We start from the raw sequence: 20,787 nt of genomic DNA, 5'->3' as shown, positions 1-20,787 counted from the left end.
TATTTCATGGGCCTTCCCTCTATTATTATTTATATTAGATATAATTCACACCCGTGCGAGAGAGCATCCGATGTAGCAGAAAAAACATTTTTCTTTTTTCTTTTTTTTCTTTTTTCTTTTTTTTCTTTTTTTTCTTTTTTTTTTTTTTTCTTTTTTTTGCATACATAGATAAATGTAAAAACAGAAATGTACAGTCTCGTGTATGTATACACAACACATTTTACATATCCATTACGCCTATGGCAAGGACGTATAATGATCAATAAAATGGGTTAAAAAAATTAAATAAAATAGTAAACCACCATGGAGCACCACCCCAAACAGATAGAAGAAATTATAAATACACAAATTAAATAACAAAATATTAAATTTATTCGTGTATAAGAAAAAATAAATAGCTAGTATTTTTTCTTATGTATAATTTTATTCTTGAACATTAAAATTTATATATGCATATGTATATATATATATTTGAAATGACCCATTTTTACAGCAAATAACTGCGGTTAATGCATAACGGGTTATAATTTTGCCATTATGCAATAAAGAATTATATTTTTTCTCAATTTCCTTAATTTTGAAAAAAAAGTAATTATACATAAACGTACGTAAGTAATTATATATATATGTACCACCTTTTTAACGGTGCTTATATAAAAGCCGAATCAACATTCTCTTTATTCAAATATTTTTTCTGTAAATATACACCACCTATAGCTGCAGAAATTAAAACTAACACTTCTGAATCTGCAATTTTCGTAAGTATTAATCCTATAAAAAAGGACACAAGATAATAAGTAAAATTATCCCTAATATTATTATTTAACAAAATTTTTAAATTGGTTAGACTATTAGGTTGTACCATATTATCAAGGTAAGAACCATTATGTACCAAATTACTACTACAATTACCAATATACCCAAACCTTCTTTCATTTGTATATCTTAATCCATCTTCGTATGCCATCCGCCAAGTATTATTTCCATGTTCGTTGGATGTATTCATATTATTTTCCCTGATACCTTGTGTACTTGATTCCGGGTGGTTATTCGTGCTATACATCATTTGATCATCATTACTTGTACGTAATAATCTTTTATTGCTCAAGCGTACAATTTTTTCTAAGTTAACTTTGTTGTTACCCCGGAATTCTTCGAAGGAGCACTGAAAAGGCATAACGGGGCAGGTAAGCAAGTGATCACACATGTGAGTATGAACGTATGAACGTATGAACGTAAGAACGTATGAACGTATGAACGTATGAACGTAAGAACGTAAGAACGTAAGAACGTAAGAACGTAAGAACGTATGTACGCATGCAAGTACGTATTCACGTAAGTACTTACGCAAGCACTTATGCATGTACCCGTGTGTGTATATTCACTCTCATATGTACAACAATCTAATTTAAAAAATAAAAATAACATCACTGAGGTGCATAAATCGTATTAATATATATATTACATTATTATTTGCAAAGTGCAATATTAGAATTAAAACGAAAAATAAAGCACTTTTAATAAAAAAGTCTAAAATATTTATTTTTCCTCTGCTGTTACATTGACCTAAAAATTTGATATGTTTAGTATCACATGATCATTTTCCTTTGTATCCTCTTCTACTATGACTTCTAATGTTAGACATTTGCAAATGTTTTTATATTTCTTTTTATTCTGCATATATATACATATATACATATATATACATATATACATATATATACATATATACATATATATATATATATACATATATATATATATATATAATAACGATGCTAAATTTTTGTTTATTAACTAAGCACAGATAATTTATCAAATCATAATAAAAATGTTCAAGGAATATAGGATAAGAGAGCGTACATATATTTTTGAAAAAACGACTATCTTACAAACATATAAAATATTTATCAATTTTCTATTTAAAGATAAAAACAGCACAAACGTGTAATATTTCTTTAATATTCCTGCGTAAAAAAATATGCAGAGAATAATAAACAACAAATGGACGGTATTTCTTTTGTATGCACCTTTTAAATACGATACTTTTACAAGTTCATAAACAAAAATAATAATAACAGTAATAACAGTAATAGCAGTAATAACAATATGGATAATAACATAATAGAAATTTTTCATGATAGTAATATTCTGATGATGATAATCTTTTATATTTTTTTTTTTTTTCTCCTTGTATATTGGTTTTTGGAGAATTGGAAAATTCCTTTTTTTTTCTTACCTTTCTTATAAGAGACAATGGCATACGAATATTAATAAAAATAAAAAATGAAAAATAAACAAAATTTATACACTCAGAAAAAAGAAAATTAAAATAAATATATTTTCACCTAACAATGAAACCAAGAATATATAGGTTCTTATTTCTCTTAAAATATTCTACCTTTTTTTTTTTTTTTATTACATTGAATTATATATATATATATATATATATATATATAAATAGGTAAACATCTTTAAACCCAAAATGATTTTTATATACATAAAGTTCAAATACCATTATTTGTCTGAGTTATTTTCATATATATAAAAAAATGAAATAACTAAAAATATTCCCATATTTTTTTTAATCTATACTATTGATGTTGTTCCGAAAAAACAATAAAAAAATAATAATTTTCAAAATAACTACAAACAAGGTATAAAAAAATGCAGAAATATAAAGATATATACAAAAAAATATAAACAAAAAAACACCAAAACAACAATTTTCTTGCTAACAATTCTAAAGAAAAAATTAAAATTATCTTATGTAATATATAATATATAATACGAATGTATATCTTTCTTCCTATGTATGTATATACATTATCTATGCACATTTATGTAAATATTTAAACGATTAAAATTGAATATATGAGTATCTAACAAAAATGAATCATAATTTCTTTTTTCTCTTTTCAAAACATTACTTTCCCAATATAGTATAAAAATATTACCCATATGTAAAATACATAAAATTAATAAAATAAGATGATTTTTGATATGCACATATAAAAATATATATATATATGCGCACATATATACGTACATTTACATGTAATAATATAATATAATTTTTATTATAACATTTTAATCTTTACTTCAAAAAATTGCACATTATCATTTGTCTTCCTTCGTTATTGTAAATATAAAAATATAATTAAACAAAACAAAAAAACAAAAAAATAATTGACACAACAACATCAACAAAAAAGCAAACATTAATTTAGCAATAACCATAATATTATATATTATAGAAACCATTACGATAACTATAATAATGACAATAAACTAAAATTAAACGAAACAATAATAATAATAATAATAATAATAAACCTAAAAATAATTCTAAACATAATGCTAAAACTAAATCCAAACCTAATACTAGAACTAAATCTAAACCTAAACCTAATACTAGAACTAAATCTAAACCTAAACCTAATACTAAAACTAAACCTAATACTAGAACTAAACCTAATATTAAAACTAAACCTAATACTAGAACTAAAACTAATACTAGATCTAAACCTAATACTAGATCTAAACCTAATACTAGATCTAAGCCTAATACTAGAACTAAACCTAATACTAGATCTAAACCTAATACTATATCTAAAGGTAAAAAAATACCTAATATTACACTTAAAACTATACATAAAACCCATTCCTACAACTTAACTTAATCATAAATCCTATAATATATACAATACATAACCTTATAATGAAGCTGACAATAAATATACGAACAAACCTTATCATATAGCTAATAATAAACACAAACCTAAACTTGTACATAAAAACAAAAATAACATGAAAACTATGCCCAAAACTAAACCTATAACTACATCTAAAACCACTTCTAACAATAAATATAAAACTTTAACTAAAACTATACTTGGAACTAAACTTAAAAACTAATCAAAAATAAATTCAAATATAAAACAAAACCTAAAGACAAATGTAGAGATAAAATTAAATCAAAAACTAAAACGAAAACAATCTTAAACCCATTTCTGAAACAGAAACTCATCCTAACCATAAAAGTAAAAATCAAAATAAATCTAGACAAAAACCTAAAACTAAAAATAAAAGCAAATCTAAAACTAAAAATAAAAGCAAATCTAAAACTAAAAATAAAAGCAAATCTAAAACTAAAAATAAAAGCAAATCTAAAACTAAAAATAAAAGCAAATCTAAAGATCTAAATATATATTCAAATGTAAAACAAAACATAAAAATAAAACTAAAACTAAAATTAATACCAAATATAAACCAAAACCTAAAAGAAAAATTAAACGTAAAAGTTGACCTAATCCTAAAAGTAAACATAAACATCAATCATACCTAAACAAATTAAAAAACTAAACCTAATCCTAAATATATATATAAAAGCAACTCTAAAATTCAAACTAAACGTAAACCTAAAAATAAATATAAATCTTAAATTAAAAACACAACTAAGAATAAATCAAAATATACACCTAAACCTAGAAGTGGACTTAAATCTACGAGTAAACCTAAAACTAAAAATATATAACTAAATCTAATATATTTCAAAAAACAAAAACGTACACCAAAATTAAAAAAAAAATCCAAATTTAAACTTAAACCTGAATACTAATTTTAAAGTAAATCCAAAAATAAATCTAAACCAAAGAATAAACCTAAACAAAAGAATAAACCTAAACAAAAGAACAAATCTAAAACTATATATAAACCTAAAATTACAAATGAAACTAAAACAAGAAAAAAAGTACAAACATAAACCTATTTCTAAAAATAAACATAAACGAAAAAATTAACCTAAAACTAAACCTAAAGATGATCATAAATATTTGTCTAAATCTAAAAGCAGATGTAAAAGTATACATAAATCCAAAATAAAAAATAAATCTAAATGTGAACCTAAATATAAAAATTAATCCAAAACTTAACCAATATCTAAAACTACACTTAAAACTAAAATTATATATAAACCTACACGTAAAAATAAGTATAAAACCAGAAGTATGCATATTCCAAAAATTAAGCATAATCCTAAAAATAAATATAAATACACATATAAACATAAACCTAAAAATGAATCTAAACCTAAAAATAAAATTACAACTAAAATTATTTTAAAAACTAGATCTAACACAATTCCTCAAAATTAAACCTAATCCTAAACCTAAAAATAAATTTATATTTAAACCAAAATCTATATGTAAATCTAAATCTAAACAAATATATAAGACTAAATCTACAATTAGACCTAAGCATATTTTTAAAACAAAAACTAATTTTAAACATAAAAATAAATACAAATCTAAAACTAAATCTATAAATCAATCTACTGCCAAACATAAACCTACAAATTCACATAAACCTAAAACTAAAAATAAATCGAAATATTAAACTAATCCTAAGCCTAAAAATACATATAAACCTAAAAAAATATATAAAAATAAACATAAACCAAACCTAAACAAATTCTAAAAATTAAACCTTATCCTAAAACTAAAAATATATCCGAATTTAAAGGTAATTGTAAACATTAACATAAAACTATCACTACTCCTAAACCTGAAAATAAAACTACATCTAAAATTATAACTAAAACTAAATCTTAACATAAGATTAAAAATAAATCAAAATACAAATTTAAATAAAAACTTTAAATACAAAATTGAATTTTAACCTAAAAATAAACTATATCTAAACCAATATTAAAAAGTAAATCTAATACTAAAACTAAAAATAAATTCAAATATATAAACCTAAATATTACAAATAAATTTAAATATAAACGTAGCACTAAAAATAAATACACAACTAAAATTAGAAATGATCTAAAAACTAAAAATAAGGATAAAACTACAACTAATATTAGAACTAATATAAAAACTAAAAATAAATCCAAATCAAAATCTAAAAATAAATCTAAATATAAAACTAAAAAAAAAATCTAAATAAGAAATTAAACCTAAAAATGAGTTTAAATAATAATATAAAACAAGTTTTAAACCCATTTCTAAAACTACACCTAAATCTAAAAATGGAACAAAACCTAATCCTAAAATAACATTTATGCATAAACATGAAATTATACCTAAAATTGAACTAAAGATAAATCCAAAACTATAACTCGACCTAAAAATAGATTTAAACCTAAAATTAAAACTACAATTATAATTGAATCTAAAACTACGCTAAAAACGAAGCCTGAAAATAAATTCAAAACAAAAATAAACCCATATACATGTTTAAACCTAAACCTAACCCTAAAACTAAAATCAAAACAAATTATAAATCTAAACCTAAAATTAAAACGAGACCTAATATTATTCTTAATTCTAAAACTTAATATAAAAATAAATTTAAATCTAAACGCAAACCCAAAATAAAATCTTGATCTTAAAATAAACATAGATCTGAACCTAAATTTAAAAATATATCCACAACGAAACATAAATGTAAATATAAAACTAGACATAATATTAAACACAAAACTAAACGTAAACCTAAACCAATACAAATAAGTATAATCCTAAATATAAAAAAAAAAAAACATACAACTCTAAATCTAAACATAAAAATAAATCTAAACCTAAAAATAAATCTAAATCTAAACCTAAAAATAAATCTAAATTTAAAACTAAAAATAAATCTAAATTTAAACCTAAAAATAAATCAAAATCTAAAACTAAACGTAATCCCTACCCAAAACCAGTGGTCTCTCTAAGTAAGGAAAACTAAACTCTGGGTATTTCGTAACTCATTTATTTATATAACATGGATAAGCAAAATGTGCGTCATGTTATATAAAACCATAAATTTGAAAAAATTATAGTTTTAATACGTTTGTAAAAATTTTTACGTTTGATAATCTGACTGTGTAGTATGATACAATATGTGGTAGTTCTATTTATACAAAATTAATAATAAAAAAAAAAAAAAAAAAAAAAATTATTTATCCTGCTTTTGTCATTTTTATAGTAACTTTATATTTGTTTTCACTGAGATATACATAATAAATTATATTATGCTCATATAAATAATTTGTACGATTTATGCATGTATGTACGTATGGTTATATTTATTTCGTTTGAATTTTTGCTGAGACATATATTATTGTATTTGTTTTATGTACATTTTTGCATATCTAAAAAATGCAAAGAAATATATTTTCATTAAGTATCACTGATCAGTAATCCTTTAAAAGAGTAAAACAAAAAAAAAAATATAATTTGTTTGAAATAGGTACTAATGGTATTATCATCATGTTTACTTAAGTCTACTTATACATATGCGTACACTGGCACAGATATTATTAAAATATCTCCCCTTCGTGGAAAATTATATATTTCTAATAAAATTTACAATAATGAGAAAAACAGCAAACACCAAAGAAATCTATTATTTTTAAATTAAAAAAAAGGACATACTAATGATAAAAAAATATAATAACACAATAAAAAGAATTCATGTATATATGTACATATAAATGTATGTTTAATAAAATTTTTTATACGATTTTTTTTTTTTTTTTTATGTAAAGAAATTCATATTTTTTTTCCATCATTTTATATATACATATAACATATGCATACATTTATTTGTGCAATTTTAAACAATGTAAGAAAAATTCTATGAATACGAGGATAAATTTTAAAACAAATAAAAAAAAAAAAAAAAAAAAAAAAAAAAAAAATACAAAACATATGCACTATTTTTGTTTCTTAGCAGCATGATATATATATATATATATTTTTTTTTTTTATACATATGAGAAATCCATGTATAAATTTGGACACTCCTTTTTTACTAACAATAATTAAAAAAAAAAATAATTAAATTAAAAATGAACAAGTTCATTGTTCTAATATTGTCAGGTTCTTATCATGTACTCTACCCATCTTTTAATGGTATTTTTTCTTTTCAGCTTTCATCATATTTGAATAGAAGTACCATATATAACATTTATATATATATATATATATATATATATATATGTATAAACTAATTTTTATAATTCTATATTTTAGTTTCTTTTTGTTTTTTAAAATAAATATTTTGTTAACGTATATTTGGATATTTTCTAAAAATTTCGATTTCAAACTTTAACCTGTTGTATTATTTATTAAAATATGGAATAACAAAATAAATAATTTTACATGTATTAATAATGTATTATTTATTATATTTTTTTTTTTTTTTTTTTTTTATACATATAAGTGCTTAAAAAATATATATTTTTTTATGTAGAAATGTATTCTGTTCATTTATGCCACATACATGAATTACCTAAATAAAATAATATATGTAAAAAATGATGTATATTTTTTCTAAATATTTCTTCATACATTGATATATATGTTAGAATATAAATAAAATGCCTTTTTTTTCTATGAATATATGTATTTTTAAAATAAACTAAAAAAAAATTTCGTAAAAAGCATAAAAATATAAATTTACATTAATGAGTTGTTCATATATATATAATATATATATATATATATATATATATATATATATATATATAATATATATATATGTAATATATTTATTTATTTGTATGTATAATATTTATACCCTTTTTATTAATTTTTTAAAAAGAGTAAATCATAATTACTGCATCTATATATATAATAATATATCATATATATTTCATATATTATTATATTCTCATGTTCACATATTCTTCATATATTTTTATATAAATATAATATATATATATATATATATATATGTATCTATTAATGATAAACATATTTCCTATTTTTATAATTTTTTTTTAATTTATATTTTACAGCTTACTTTTTAATTTTATATTATTAGAATAAAATTGTATATATAATTATTTAAATATATAATTACATATAATTATATATATATATATATATATATATATTACTACTAATGGAAAAAGAAAAAAAAAATTTGAACAATAAATTAAAATGAGAAATTAAATATGGAAACTATTTAAAAATACAAACATAATTATACTAATAAATTTATTCATACGTACGTATTATATATACGTAGACGTACATATATATATATATATATATAAACAATTAAATAGTGTTTTTATAAAAGCCTTAAATTTTTTTTAGTCTTATGTAAGATAAATTTATAAATTAGAGAAGTTATGCTTAGTAGGCATTAAATGTGGAAACATTGATTTATTGTATCATCGTATATATATTATTATTATTATAAATAGGCATCATATTTATATAATGTATATGCATATATTTGTACGCATATGTATGCCTATAACTGTATATGAAATTTTTTATGCTTAATATTTTACTGTTCTCCTTCCTTCCTTTATTATTTTTTTTTTTTTTTATGTGATATACCATTTTGAATTAGTAATTTATCGAACCTCTACCAAAGAGCATTTTACGAATAACGAGTTAAAAAAAAAAAAAAAAAAAAAAAAAAAAGAACGGAACTCGAATTGACGTTAAACTTGTCATAGTATATATTTATATGCATAAGCATATGTTTAGATATGTGTGCATGAAACAGTTAATACAGAATTTGGATTTATTTAAATATTTTAATTTACTATTTTAAAAAGAAGAAAAAAAATCAAGAAATCATGGAGAAATTAAGACACATACAAAGTTATTTCGTGGATCAAAATTTTATTGAAGCGATGAAATTTAAACTTCACAATCAGATGGTAGCATCAATGAATAGGACATTCATGCTTAAAATGTTTTGTGTATTTTTTTTATTTGCATATGTTGGCGTTCTTTATTTAAGGAATTCCAATCCGGTAACTAACTGAAATGCCTTAAGAGTGTATACACAAAAATATACGTACGAATGTGTTATGTATATGTGCATGTGTTATGTATATATGCATGTGTTATGTATATATGCATGTGCCATATATATATGCATGTGTTATGTATATATACATGTGTTATGCACATATATGTACGTATTATGCACGCAAATGCATTGTGTACCCGCAAGGGTCTATGTTATTCCAGAAATAAAGAAAGAATGAAAAAATGAAGTCGCATAATTTTATTATACGTTATACTTTTTTTATTTTGTACATTTTGTATTTACATTATTTTTGCTTTGTACATTTTGTATTTACATTATTTTATTTTTTCCTCTCAATTTCATCGCTACACAGACTTTCAACCCATTTAAGTTGGACACGTACAAATCCAACTCATATAAAACACTCGGAGGAAGTTCCGATCAAAGGATAGATAAAGCGGAGGAATGGAAAAGAAAGGAATGGGTCCAATGGATGATGAAGTTAGAAGTAGATTGGAAAGAGTTCAACTTACAAATAGAAGCAGAGAAAAAAGCATGGATTGATGAGAAAGAACAAGAATGGATTCAATGGTTAAAATATGAACAAAAGAAATGGTTACACTTTAACCCTAATTTAGATTCAGAATATAAAATAAATTTTTTTGAAAAATCTGAAACATGGGATGATAGCCAATGGAAATTATGGATATCAACTGAGGGAAAACAACTTTTAGAAGTGGATTTAAAAAATTGGCTTTCCGAAAATGAAACCATATATTGTAAATGGACTTTAGATGAATGGAATGAATGGAAAAATAATAAAATTAAAGAATGGATAACAACAAATTGGAAAGTCAATGAAGATCAGTATTGGTCCAAATATGATGATGTATCAGCACTAGCCTTAACACCTTTGGAGAAAAATCAATTTTATAAATGGAAAGAAAGAATATTTAGGGAAGGTATTGAATGGAAGAACTGGTCCGCTATTAAAGAAAGTAAATATATTAATAGTAACTGGAACGCTTGGTCCGAATGGAAAAATGAAAAACTCATGCTGTTTAATCATTGGGTCAACAGCTTTGTGGAAAAATGGGTTAGACAAAGACAGTGGAATGTGTGGATTGATGAAAGAAAAAATATGTTAGTAAATGAGAAAACAACTGGGGAAACAGTAAGAGAAAAAGTGGGATTAACACTGGAAGAAAAATTGGGAGAAAAGTTGGAAGAAAAAGTGGGATTAACATTGGAAGAAAAATTGGGAGAAAAGTTGGAAGAAAAAGTGGGAGTAACTCCTGCTTCGGAGATCTTACTTCAGAGTGCTTCCGTGCAATAAAACCATAAAAAATTAATCTGTTAATTTTTTCTTCTTCCTCTCCAACTATTATAAAATATATTATACTCTACAACATGGACAGCAATCAACAATTTAAAAATATTATTTGTTTACTATCAGCAGCGATCAACTATATTATTTGTCTGTTATTTATTATCAACTATATTATGAACCATTATTAATTGACCGTTAAATATATACTATCACTTCTGTACCATCAGTTATATACCATCAAATACGTACTTTCAAACATCTAGCACTATTCCTTTTTTCAGTTAGCTATTTTTTTTTTTTTTTTTTTTTTTTTGAAATATCATGGTGAACAGCTCAAAAAGAGTATTTTACATATATATGTTTAAAAATAAAAAAAAAAGAAAATCGAAGTGCAACCAAAGAGGCAGCAAATTATAATGATACATTATTACGAAGTGCGAAAATTTTTAATAATTGAAATAGTATTTTTACGTACTAAATTAATTTTATTAAATGTGTTCAGCTCTTATTAATAAAGCGTGCATAAAAACTTAATATATCACGTCATTTTTTTTAAAGTACATTTATATATATATATATATATATATTTATATATTTATTAATTTATTATATGCACGATGTGTGTATTTATGTGTTACATATATTTGCATTTAACTAGCGTTTGTTCAACATGGCACCTTTTTTTTTTTTTTTTTTTAATTTTTAATAGTAAAAAAAAATAGTGGTATACTGTTGTCTTTCACTATTTATTTATATGATTAAATCGTATAATCTATAATTTTTTTGAACCTAGAATTTTTTTATTGTTTAAAATATGCGCATATATGTTTATATGCGAGTTTTACAAAAACTGATTTTTGCTTTCTCAACTTCACTTGCATACGCGAACTATGATGTACAAGTACGACGTGTACTAAAAAATCAAATACAAATACAAATACAAATAGGAAAAACAAATTAGAAAAACAAAAAAGCGAAATACACTTAACCAGAAGCATTGTGTACATATTAGTAACGATAATAACACACGACAAAAGATTTTTCTCTTCACGGTACTTATTTCCCTAATTGATTATTTTGTGCACTCATGCATATAATAGTTATCAAAATTATGATTAAGCTGTTTTTCCATCGATGTTCTTTATATTTCTGGAGCCTCTCCCCTCCCTATAAACACGCATGCTTGTCATGAATATATGCATACATATACATATATATATATATATATATATATATATATATGTATGTATGTATGTATGTATGTATGTACGTATGTATGTATGTACGTATATGTGCTCGTTTACGAATTAATATCTGTACGTTTAATGTATATTTTAAATTGTTGTAAATAGCAATTATTTCTGCATTATTCATAATTTGTTATTATGGTTTTGATTAATTTTAATTCAATTTTTTTCGTCTTTTCTTATATATAATAATGTATGCGCGTAAGTTATATTTTTTTCATTAACTTATTTGCTTATTAATACATTTTCATATATTTTTTATTTGTTTTTAATAATACTGTGTACTGTTTGTGTTTTATAATTTTTTTTTTTTTTTTTTTTTGTAGCTACTATTTTGTTCATATTTTTATTGTTAAGGGTCTAATATATATATATATATATATATATATATATATTTTTTTTTTTTTTTTGCTTACAGTATGATGATTAACATTGTACTTTAGCAAAACATGCGAACGTACTATATGTGTACATGCGTGTATATATATATATATATATATATATATTATATAAATATGTATAATATGTATGTGCATTATATAATGTATATACGTGTGCGAACCGTTCTCGAAACTATGGTTGTACCTACTATATAATTGCCTTAATTATACTACTAAAACAACTGCGTTACAAACATTTTTTTGTACGAAATTATTTATATAACTGAAATTTTATCGTCATTTGACTAATATTTCAAACATGTCTGCTGTTTTATCACTCTGCTACATATATGAAATGAGAGAAAAGAAAAATTTTATTCTATTAAACCTCAATATATGAAAAACCTTTTTATTTTTATCTTTATCTTTATCTTATCTTTATTTTTATTATTATTTTTTTTTTTTTTTTTATAAAATGTATAAAATTTATGTTGCGTCATCATCATATTAAATAGTTTTATAATACCACCTTATTTTGTTTAATTTTCACATTAGTAGTAAGTCTATCATATGATACCACTAAATAATTTACTAAATGTCCGAAGAAAAAAAAAGCTTTCCTAACAAGTGTGCAGGTAAGAATGTAAAATAGTGTTTAAAATAATATAGTAATGGATAATGTTTTTAAAAAAATAATGCGCTCTCGGTATTTAGAACTAATATGTAATATGTCCGTTATACATGAAGTAAAATTAAAGCTTTAAATAGGCACAAAGGGAAATAAAGAAAAAAATTAGCACCATCATATATATTTTTATATATATATATGAATGCATAAATATATGTGTATAAATATGTACACATAAACTTGTGTGTGTGTTTGTAACTCATTTTGTAAGCATGAAAAATGGGATGGTTAAAAGGAAAAGTGTTTCCTCATAAACTTTTCTACTTTCTTTTTAATATTTTCATTTACAAAATAGATTTTTTCTTTTTTCTCCCCTTTATCCCCGCGGTACACATTTAAAGGAAGAGTTAATTTTTGCAAATATACCTGTATAAAGTCATATATTATATGAATATAAAATTATATCAAAAAATTAAAAAACAAAAATATATATATATATATATATAAATATTTTACTAAATACAATTTCTCCTTTATAATGAACATCCCCAATTCTGTCTTATTTTTTGTTTTGGCAATATACGTTTTGCTTGGGTGTTCAGGTGTTGTCCTTCGTTTAATGAATTTGAAGGCACAACATAAATGAATGAAAAAACATAAATACATGTATGTGATCAAAAATTGTACTATAAAAAAGGAAGTAGGATTTTTTTTTTCTTTTTTTTTTTTTTTTTTTAATAATTAAAAAGGTATTGCATTTTACTTATCGTTTATAATTAACTTTAAAATATGAAAATTTTTATTGTTAACATATATTAATATATACATATATATATTATTATGTATCTATGTATAAATACATATACATATACATATACATATACATATACATATACATATACATATACATATACATATACATATACATGTACATGTACATGTACATGTACATATATAAGTCACTATAATTTTGTACGTCATAGGTAGCGCTACCACGTGCCTCCGAAAGTTGTAACTATAATGTAATATATTATTTCTTTAAATTATAAAATAAAAAAAAAAAAAAGCGAATCGAATTTTTGTTTTTTTTAATCCTATACATACCTATAATAAAAATTTTATTATTTAATCTTATAATTCTTCATTGCAATTTTTCAGTTTCTTTTTTTACCACCTTAAGGGAATATTTTTTTTTACATATATAATAGTAATTATTATTATTATAGTAAATAAATAATAATAATATTAATATTAATAAATTGGATATTTTGTATATACTGAAATTTATTATTTTTGGTTAAAGGTTATTAAAAAGTTTGACTCACTCCTGCTGCCACTCTTAAAAAATTTTTTTTTTTTTTTTTTTTTTTGGCTTATTTTTTCATAATCTAACTATTTGTTTAAATTGAAATGCGGATGTATTATTTTATAAGTTACATAAATATAAATAATAATATATTTTAAACATTTTTCTTCTATATTTAGCACTTAGTTAAAATTATTTAAACTATTATGAGTACAAAATAATTATTAAAAATATATGTGATATATATATATATTAGTTGGGACAATGATTTTTTTTTTTTTTTTTAAATTCGTATATATGTAGAGTTGATAGTATATAATTTCTTAAGAACATATTCTCCTTTTCGTTTAACAGTAAAATTACTTGGCTTTTTCCCTTTTTTCTTCCTAATATATATATGTACTTATGTCCTACATTTCGCTTATAACATTTGAACGAATTTTTTTGTTTTGTTCTATTTTTCGAGCCAAAAAAAAAAAAAAAAAAAAAAAAAAAAATTTCGCAGATTTAATCTATATAAACGTACTAATAATAAAAGCTAGCCTTGTTTTACATCTTTTCTAAAGCTTATATTTTTTTTTTTAGTGCTGATGACCTTATTTTTGTTCTAATAATGATGTTATTTTTTATTTGAAATTTTCAAAATATAATAAAAAAACACCTAAGTATATATATATATACTATTTTTTATTATTTCTTACTATATTATATATATATTTTATATGTTTGTAATTATCCATTATATGAATAACTATTTATGAACATTTTATTTTTTTTTTTTTTCTTTTTGTAATTTAAAAATAATACAAAAATCATATTAATGTGGAAAAATAAATCAGAAGCCTTGAAAAATACTAGATTGATGCATTAATTGAAAATATTGATAAGCAACCAGAAGTTACAATCGAGTATATATACATATATATATATACATATATATACATATATATACATATAAAATACTTATATAAGTACCCTTGAAATATAGAAAAAATGACGAATTCAAAGAAAAATCATATTACGAGGGGGAGAGTCAATATTTCCCCCTTTCTTAGGAAAATATGTTTGTTCTCTCTTTTCTTTTGGACATCAGATATTTTTAATAATGTACGATTTAAAATTTAAAGTAACGTATATAAAAAAGAAAAATAAGAGTTACTCTCTTCTCCCCTTTTGTTGAGTTGTTTATGTATGTACGTATGTATGGCTATATTTCATTTCACCTAAAATATGGCATTATAAAAGAGCTAACGTGAAAATGGATATACATACGGATGTAAACGCACATATGTAGATCTATATATATATATATATATATATATATATATATATATGCATATATACGGATGCGTGTACATGCATATATACTATTTTCCTTATGTCCTATTATGATATTTTTTCCCCCCTCTTATTAGTGCACATACAGTGACAAACTCTCTAGTAAGGAATACCACACAGAAAAAATGTTAGAAGTAAAATCTAGAAGAGTGTTAACACAATCTAATAATAGGTCCATTCATTATCCTTATGGATACAGTGGATATTCATATTCCGGAGGAAATAATAAAAACAAAAATAAACCTCAAAATTATTCTATAGGGAAAAATAAGAATGAAAATAAATTACATAATTCTCCTATTAAAGTGGGTAAAAATTATGTATGTCCAAAAGATAGTAATTTAACACATCATGAAAAATGGAAACCTCAAAATTATGATACTAAGGATAAAGCAGAAAAAATGAATTCACCCTATTTAATAAAAGATAACATAAAAAAAGAAACATTAGGTAGTTACATAACGAGAGAAAACGAAAAAAAAGGATCAGATAATTACATAACGAGAGAAAACAAAAAAAAAGGATCAGATAATTACATAACGAGAGAAAACAAAAAAAAAAATGTTCAGACCATTATATAACAAAAGGTAATAAAGACAGAAAAAAAAAAAAAAAAAATCCATATGAAATGGAAGAAGATCCAGAATTCAAATTAGAATCATCAGAACAACCGGCGGGGGAAGGAATTTATGACCAACATAAAACCTCATCTAAAAAAATGCCGAATGTATATGAACCATTAATAACTCCTACCGTTGCACAGATGTTGTACACGGGACTACCAAACAAAAATACACAAGGAACGAGTTCTAATATACCAACACAGAAAATACCAGAGAATTCAGGATTAAGCCCGTCGGGAAAACATCAGGGGGGGCAGAGGAATGAACAACAAGAACCCCCCTGTAAGCCACTAAAGGAAGTATATGAACCATTAATAACTCCTAGCGTTGCTCAAATGTTGTATACAGAAAAACCAAACGAAAGCGCGAACCAAAAAGGGGAAGGGGAATGTGAAGAAGAAAGCGAAGAAGAAAGCGAAGAAGAAAGTGAAGAAGACAGCGAAGAAGAAAGTGAAGAAGACAGCGAAAAAAGCGAAAGTACAAGCGAAGATGTAAGTGAAGAAGGGGCCACAGATGGGCAGTGATGCAACAAGGATGAGGAGGACTCTTCCATTGATGATTCTTCCAATAGCGATGAAGAAAATGAAAGAAAAGAAGATGAATACTCAACAAATAAACGGGGAAATTATAAAAACTTACTTGAAAACTATAACGAAAGTGAAAATTTATTTAGTCAACCTATGAACAAAGAAAGTATTTCATACTTAAACGAATTAAAGAATGAACAATAATGAGATGTAAAAGGATAAATATATATATATAGATAGATAGATAGATAACACACAACAAATCAATAGTAGGAAAAATGCACAATATATAGTTTTCCAAAAAACTTTTATTAGGGGATCATATTGCATAACATAAATTTATGCAGCTCTTACGAACCCCGTACCATTTTCATGTTAGTGCAAATTCGAAAAGTGCACACATATACGTATGTACATATTGTATATATACATATATGGAGTATGCTTAATAACATTGGCAATGGATGGAGAGAGGACAACAACTGTATGTTTACGCCCTAAACCTATTTGTTAATCTTGCTTTTTTTCCCCATCATTTTTATTTTGTTTCTGTTCCATTTTTTGTCCCTTCTTGTTTCCTTTTTTTTTTTTGTTTTTTGTGTTTTACTAAGACTTTCAATATAAGTCAATATTTTCTTATGGAAATATATTTTTTTTTTTTTTTTAGTATTATATATTATATATATATATATATATATTATATACAGAAATATATTTTTATGTTCCTTTAAATTTTACATATTTTTGTTATATAATTATTTATTTTATTTATTTATTTTTTTTTTTTTTTTGTCATAATATTTTAAAACATATTGCAATTTTAATTTATATTACATGTTCCTGTGATAATGAACTATGTTCACAAATATATTCTACTACATACACACATAAAATATATTCTTATATGTGTACAGACTTATTTTATTATATGCATATATATGCAAATAACAAAATAACTCATACCATATAATAATAAGCACTTTCAATAAATAAAATCCCTTTTCTTCCGTATTTTATATTAATACTATATACACCTCTCCAAAGTTTTTAACTATCGAGACTGTTATGTTTTATATTTCATATTTTATGTTTTATATTTCATATTTTATGTTTTTATTTTTTTTTTTTTTTGTTTTTATTTTTCTCATAATTGTTAGCTAATATTTTTACTACTCCAAAACGAACGGGCGAAATAAACAGCCACTGGTATAAGTTTACCTCCCTGGGTATTATACAAAAATTGAGAAAACAATTTAATGCATATTATTTGCATACTATATTAATTTTTAAAAAAATAATAATAAAATAAAATAAAATAATCTTATACTTGTAATGTTTATATTTCCAAAGGATGAAAAAACAGTCAAAAGGCATGTGTTATATTGCAGTAGTTGTTTTAATATATATATATATATATATATATATATATATATATATATATGTGTGTATATATGTATGAGTATATATATGCGTATACATATGGGTATACATATATATATTTGTATATGTATGAGTATATGCATATATATAACATACACATGCGCGTTGCATAAATTTTAAGAGTATCACATTTGCCTTACAGTGACAGACAATTTACGTAAAATTTTTGTGAGCACAATAGGAATATGCACAAATTACTTTTATTTTATATATTTTTGAATTTTTTAAAACACATGTATTATTATGCTTTTTTATATTCAGCTTAATAAATATTTTTGATAAATTAAAAAAATATAAAAAATAAAAATGAGTATTTAATTCAAAAAGAGACAAATAAAAAATATGTCCATGTGTAATGAAAGATGGTAATGTATAAATTTTAATAAAATTCTTTAAAATTAAGGAAACCTGGACTCAGTAGGCTCTTTAAAACGCGCACACGTGCATATAGATATATGTATTCATGTATGTACATGTATGTATGCACGTTTTACATACATAAAAAAAAAAAAAAAAAAAAAAAAAAGGAATAAACCACTTTAAAAAAGCAAATATAAAGAGAGAGAAATTCCCCATAACAGTCATACACATATACATACAATACAATTGCCATGTTAATTTAAATTAATTGGTGTGTATGATTAAAACAGATTGCATATTAACAAATAATATTAACGTAATTATATATTCAACAGGTAAATAAAAAGGGTCAAAATTCATACATTCATAAATATGGTATCATGGATATATAATATATTTTTGTGCTATACTGTATTAGAATTATTGAGCATATCCACAACTGTACTTCAAATTTAGAGGTTCTTATAAAGGGGGTACTACCATTACTGCATAGAAAATATATACATATCGGTATAGTACAAACGTACATACATACACAAATACACGCGTACGTACATGTATATATAACCCATACACATATGTGTATGTGGGCAAAACTTTTGGAGGAAAAACTTTTATATTACGGCTTGTTGTATACTCAATTTTTTAATTTCATTCCTCATTCTTTTTTCATTTATTTCTTAAAGATATGAAAATGTACGGATATGCAAATGGGGCAAATATTGCTATGAAAATGGCCTGTAGACTTAAGCCTAACAACAAAGTTGTAAGTGCTGCTGTTATCATAGAAATAACTGGTATAAATGGAATAATAAATTTTATTACTTTCATTGTTTTAGTATTTAATATCCGTTGAGCCTTATCTACAATTTTTCGAAAGAGCTTCTTGTTTTTTATATTATCACATGTGTATTTAAATATTTTATCAATTTTAATGGAATTAATGTTTTTTATATACGATTCAGTAAATGGGTTCATTATATCATCTCTATGGTTGCGCAATTCGTTACTAGACCCCTCACTCGGTGCATAACTCGGTACATTCGATAGATTAACACTAGACCCCTCACTCGGTGCATAACTCAGTACATTCGATAGATTAACACTAGACCCCTCACTCGGTGCATAACTCAGTACATTCGATAGATTAACACTAGACCCCTCACTCGGTGCATAACTCAGTACATTCGATAGATTAACACTAGACCCCTCACTCGGTGCATAACACAATACACTATGTAACTTGTCATTTGACTTTCCATACGTTTTATAGGACCATTCATCATACATTCCATCGAGTAGTTTCGTAGTCAACTTATCACGCGTTCCATCGTACATGTTATCTAATATCCCATCTTGTACCTCCCCATATAATGAATGCATAAAGGGGGTGGTCATTACTTTACCTCCTCCAAATTTAAATGTATTCTTAAGTGCCAATGATCTACCTTTAGATAGGATATCGATTAAATTGTCTTCTTGATTTTCCTTATTCCATATTTTGCAACTAGAACACTGAAAAATTAGGTAAATAAAAATTTATGTATATTTTAATTTGCGCGCATAAACGAGCATTTTAACCGGGAAAAAACATACACATGTATAAGCACATGCGTATGCACGCGTATGAGCACAAGTATAATCCCATACATATGAACATACTTATGTAGTGTAGTAGGGACAAACTCCCCCCCCCCCACACCCACACAGTGTTTCATACATATGTGTGTATTTTCCTACATTTTCTTGGTAGAACAATAACCATATTAAATAAGCAAAAATACATATTTTCGTAACAGCAAATAAATGATTTCCTTCTTGAGGCACCTGAGAGTGT

The 20,787-nt window shown here is 23.5% G+C and overlaps 5 protein-coding genes across 5 annotated transcripts; 3 read left to right on the top strand and 2 right to left on the bottom strand.

Moving 5' to 3' along the window:
• Positions 1 to 649: 649 nt before the first annotated feature.
• MKS88_000327 (uncharacterized protein) lies at positions 650 to 6,813 on the bottom strand (the record flags this gene model as incomplete). Its single annotated transcript, XM_067219328.1, has 11 exons — positions 650 to 1,165; positions 1,466 to 1,566; positions 1,893 to 1,967; positions 3,337 to 3,612; positions 3,836 to 3,914; positions 5,139 to 5,278; positions 5,542 to 5,607; positions 5,966 to 6,150; positions 6,258 to 6,419; positions 6,556 to 6,698; positions 6,811 to 6,813. 11 exons carry the CDS (start codon positions 6,811 to 6,813, stop codon positions 650 to 652), a joined length of 1,746 nt encoding a protein of 581 aa, XP_067070336.1.
• A 2,779-nt stretch (positions 6,814 to 9,592) lies between these two features.
• On the top strand, positions 9,593 to 11,107 carry MKS88_000326 (uncharacterized protein; the record flags this gene model as incomplete). Its single annotated transcript, XM_067219327.1, has 2 exons — positions 9,593 to 9,676; positions 10,145 to 11,107. The coding sequence occupies 2 exons, from the start codon at positions 9,593 to 9,595 to the stop codon at positions 11,105 to 11,107; spliced, it is 1,047 nt and encodes a 348-aa protein (XP_067070335.1).
• Positions 11,108 to 15,655: 4,548 nt separating this feature from the next.
• Positions 15,656 to 16,581, top strand: MKS88_000325 (uncharacterized protein; the record flags this gene model as incomplete). Its single annotated transcript, XM_067219326.1, has 2 exons — positions 15,656 to 15,769; positions 16,078 to 16,581. The coding sequence occupies 2 exons, from the start codon at positions 15,656 to 15,658 to the stop codon at positions 16,579 to 16,581; spliced, it is 618 nt and encodes a 205-aa protein (XP_067070334.1).
• A 47-nt stretch (positions 16,582 to 16,628) lies between these two features.
• Positions 16,629 to 17,354, top strand: MKS88_000324 (uncharacterized protein; the record flags this gene model as incomplete). Its single annotated transcript, XM_067219325.1, has 2 exons — positions 16,629 to 17,143; positions 17,195 to 17,354. The coding sequence occupies 2 exons, from the start codon at positions 16,629 to 16,631 to the stop codon at positions 17,352 to 17,354; spliced, it is 675 nt and encodes a 224-aa protein (XP_067070333.1).
• A 2,265-nt stretch (positions 17,355 to 19,619) lies between these two features.
• Positions 19,620 to 20,787, bottom strand: MKS88_000323 (uncharacterized protein; the record flags this gene model as incomplete). The annotated part of the gene is made up of 1 exon (XM_067219324.1): positions 19,620 to 20,465. A coding segment is annotated over one exon (846 nt), but the record flags the coding sequence as incomplete, so codon positions are not given.

Source organism: Plasmodium brasilianum, assembly GCF_023973825.1.
Source record: "Plasmodium brasilianum strain Bolivian I chromosome Unknown PB_00_20, whole genome shotgun sequence".
Taxonomy (NCBI): Eukaryota; Apicomplexa; class Aconoidasida; order Haemosporida; family Plasmodiidae; genus Plasmodium; species Plasmodium brasilianum.
Note: the sequence above shows the minus strand (reverse complement) of the source record. Positions and strands in the feature narration are given on the sequence as shown.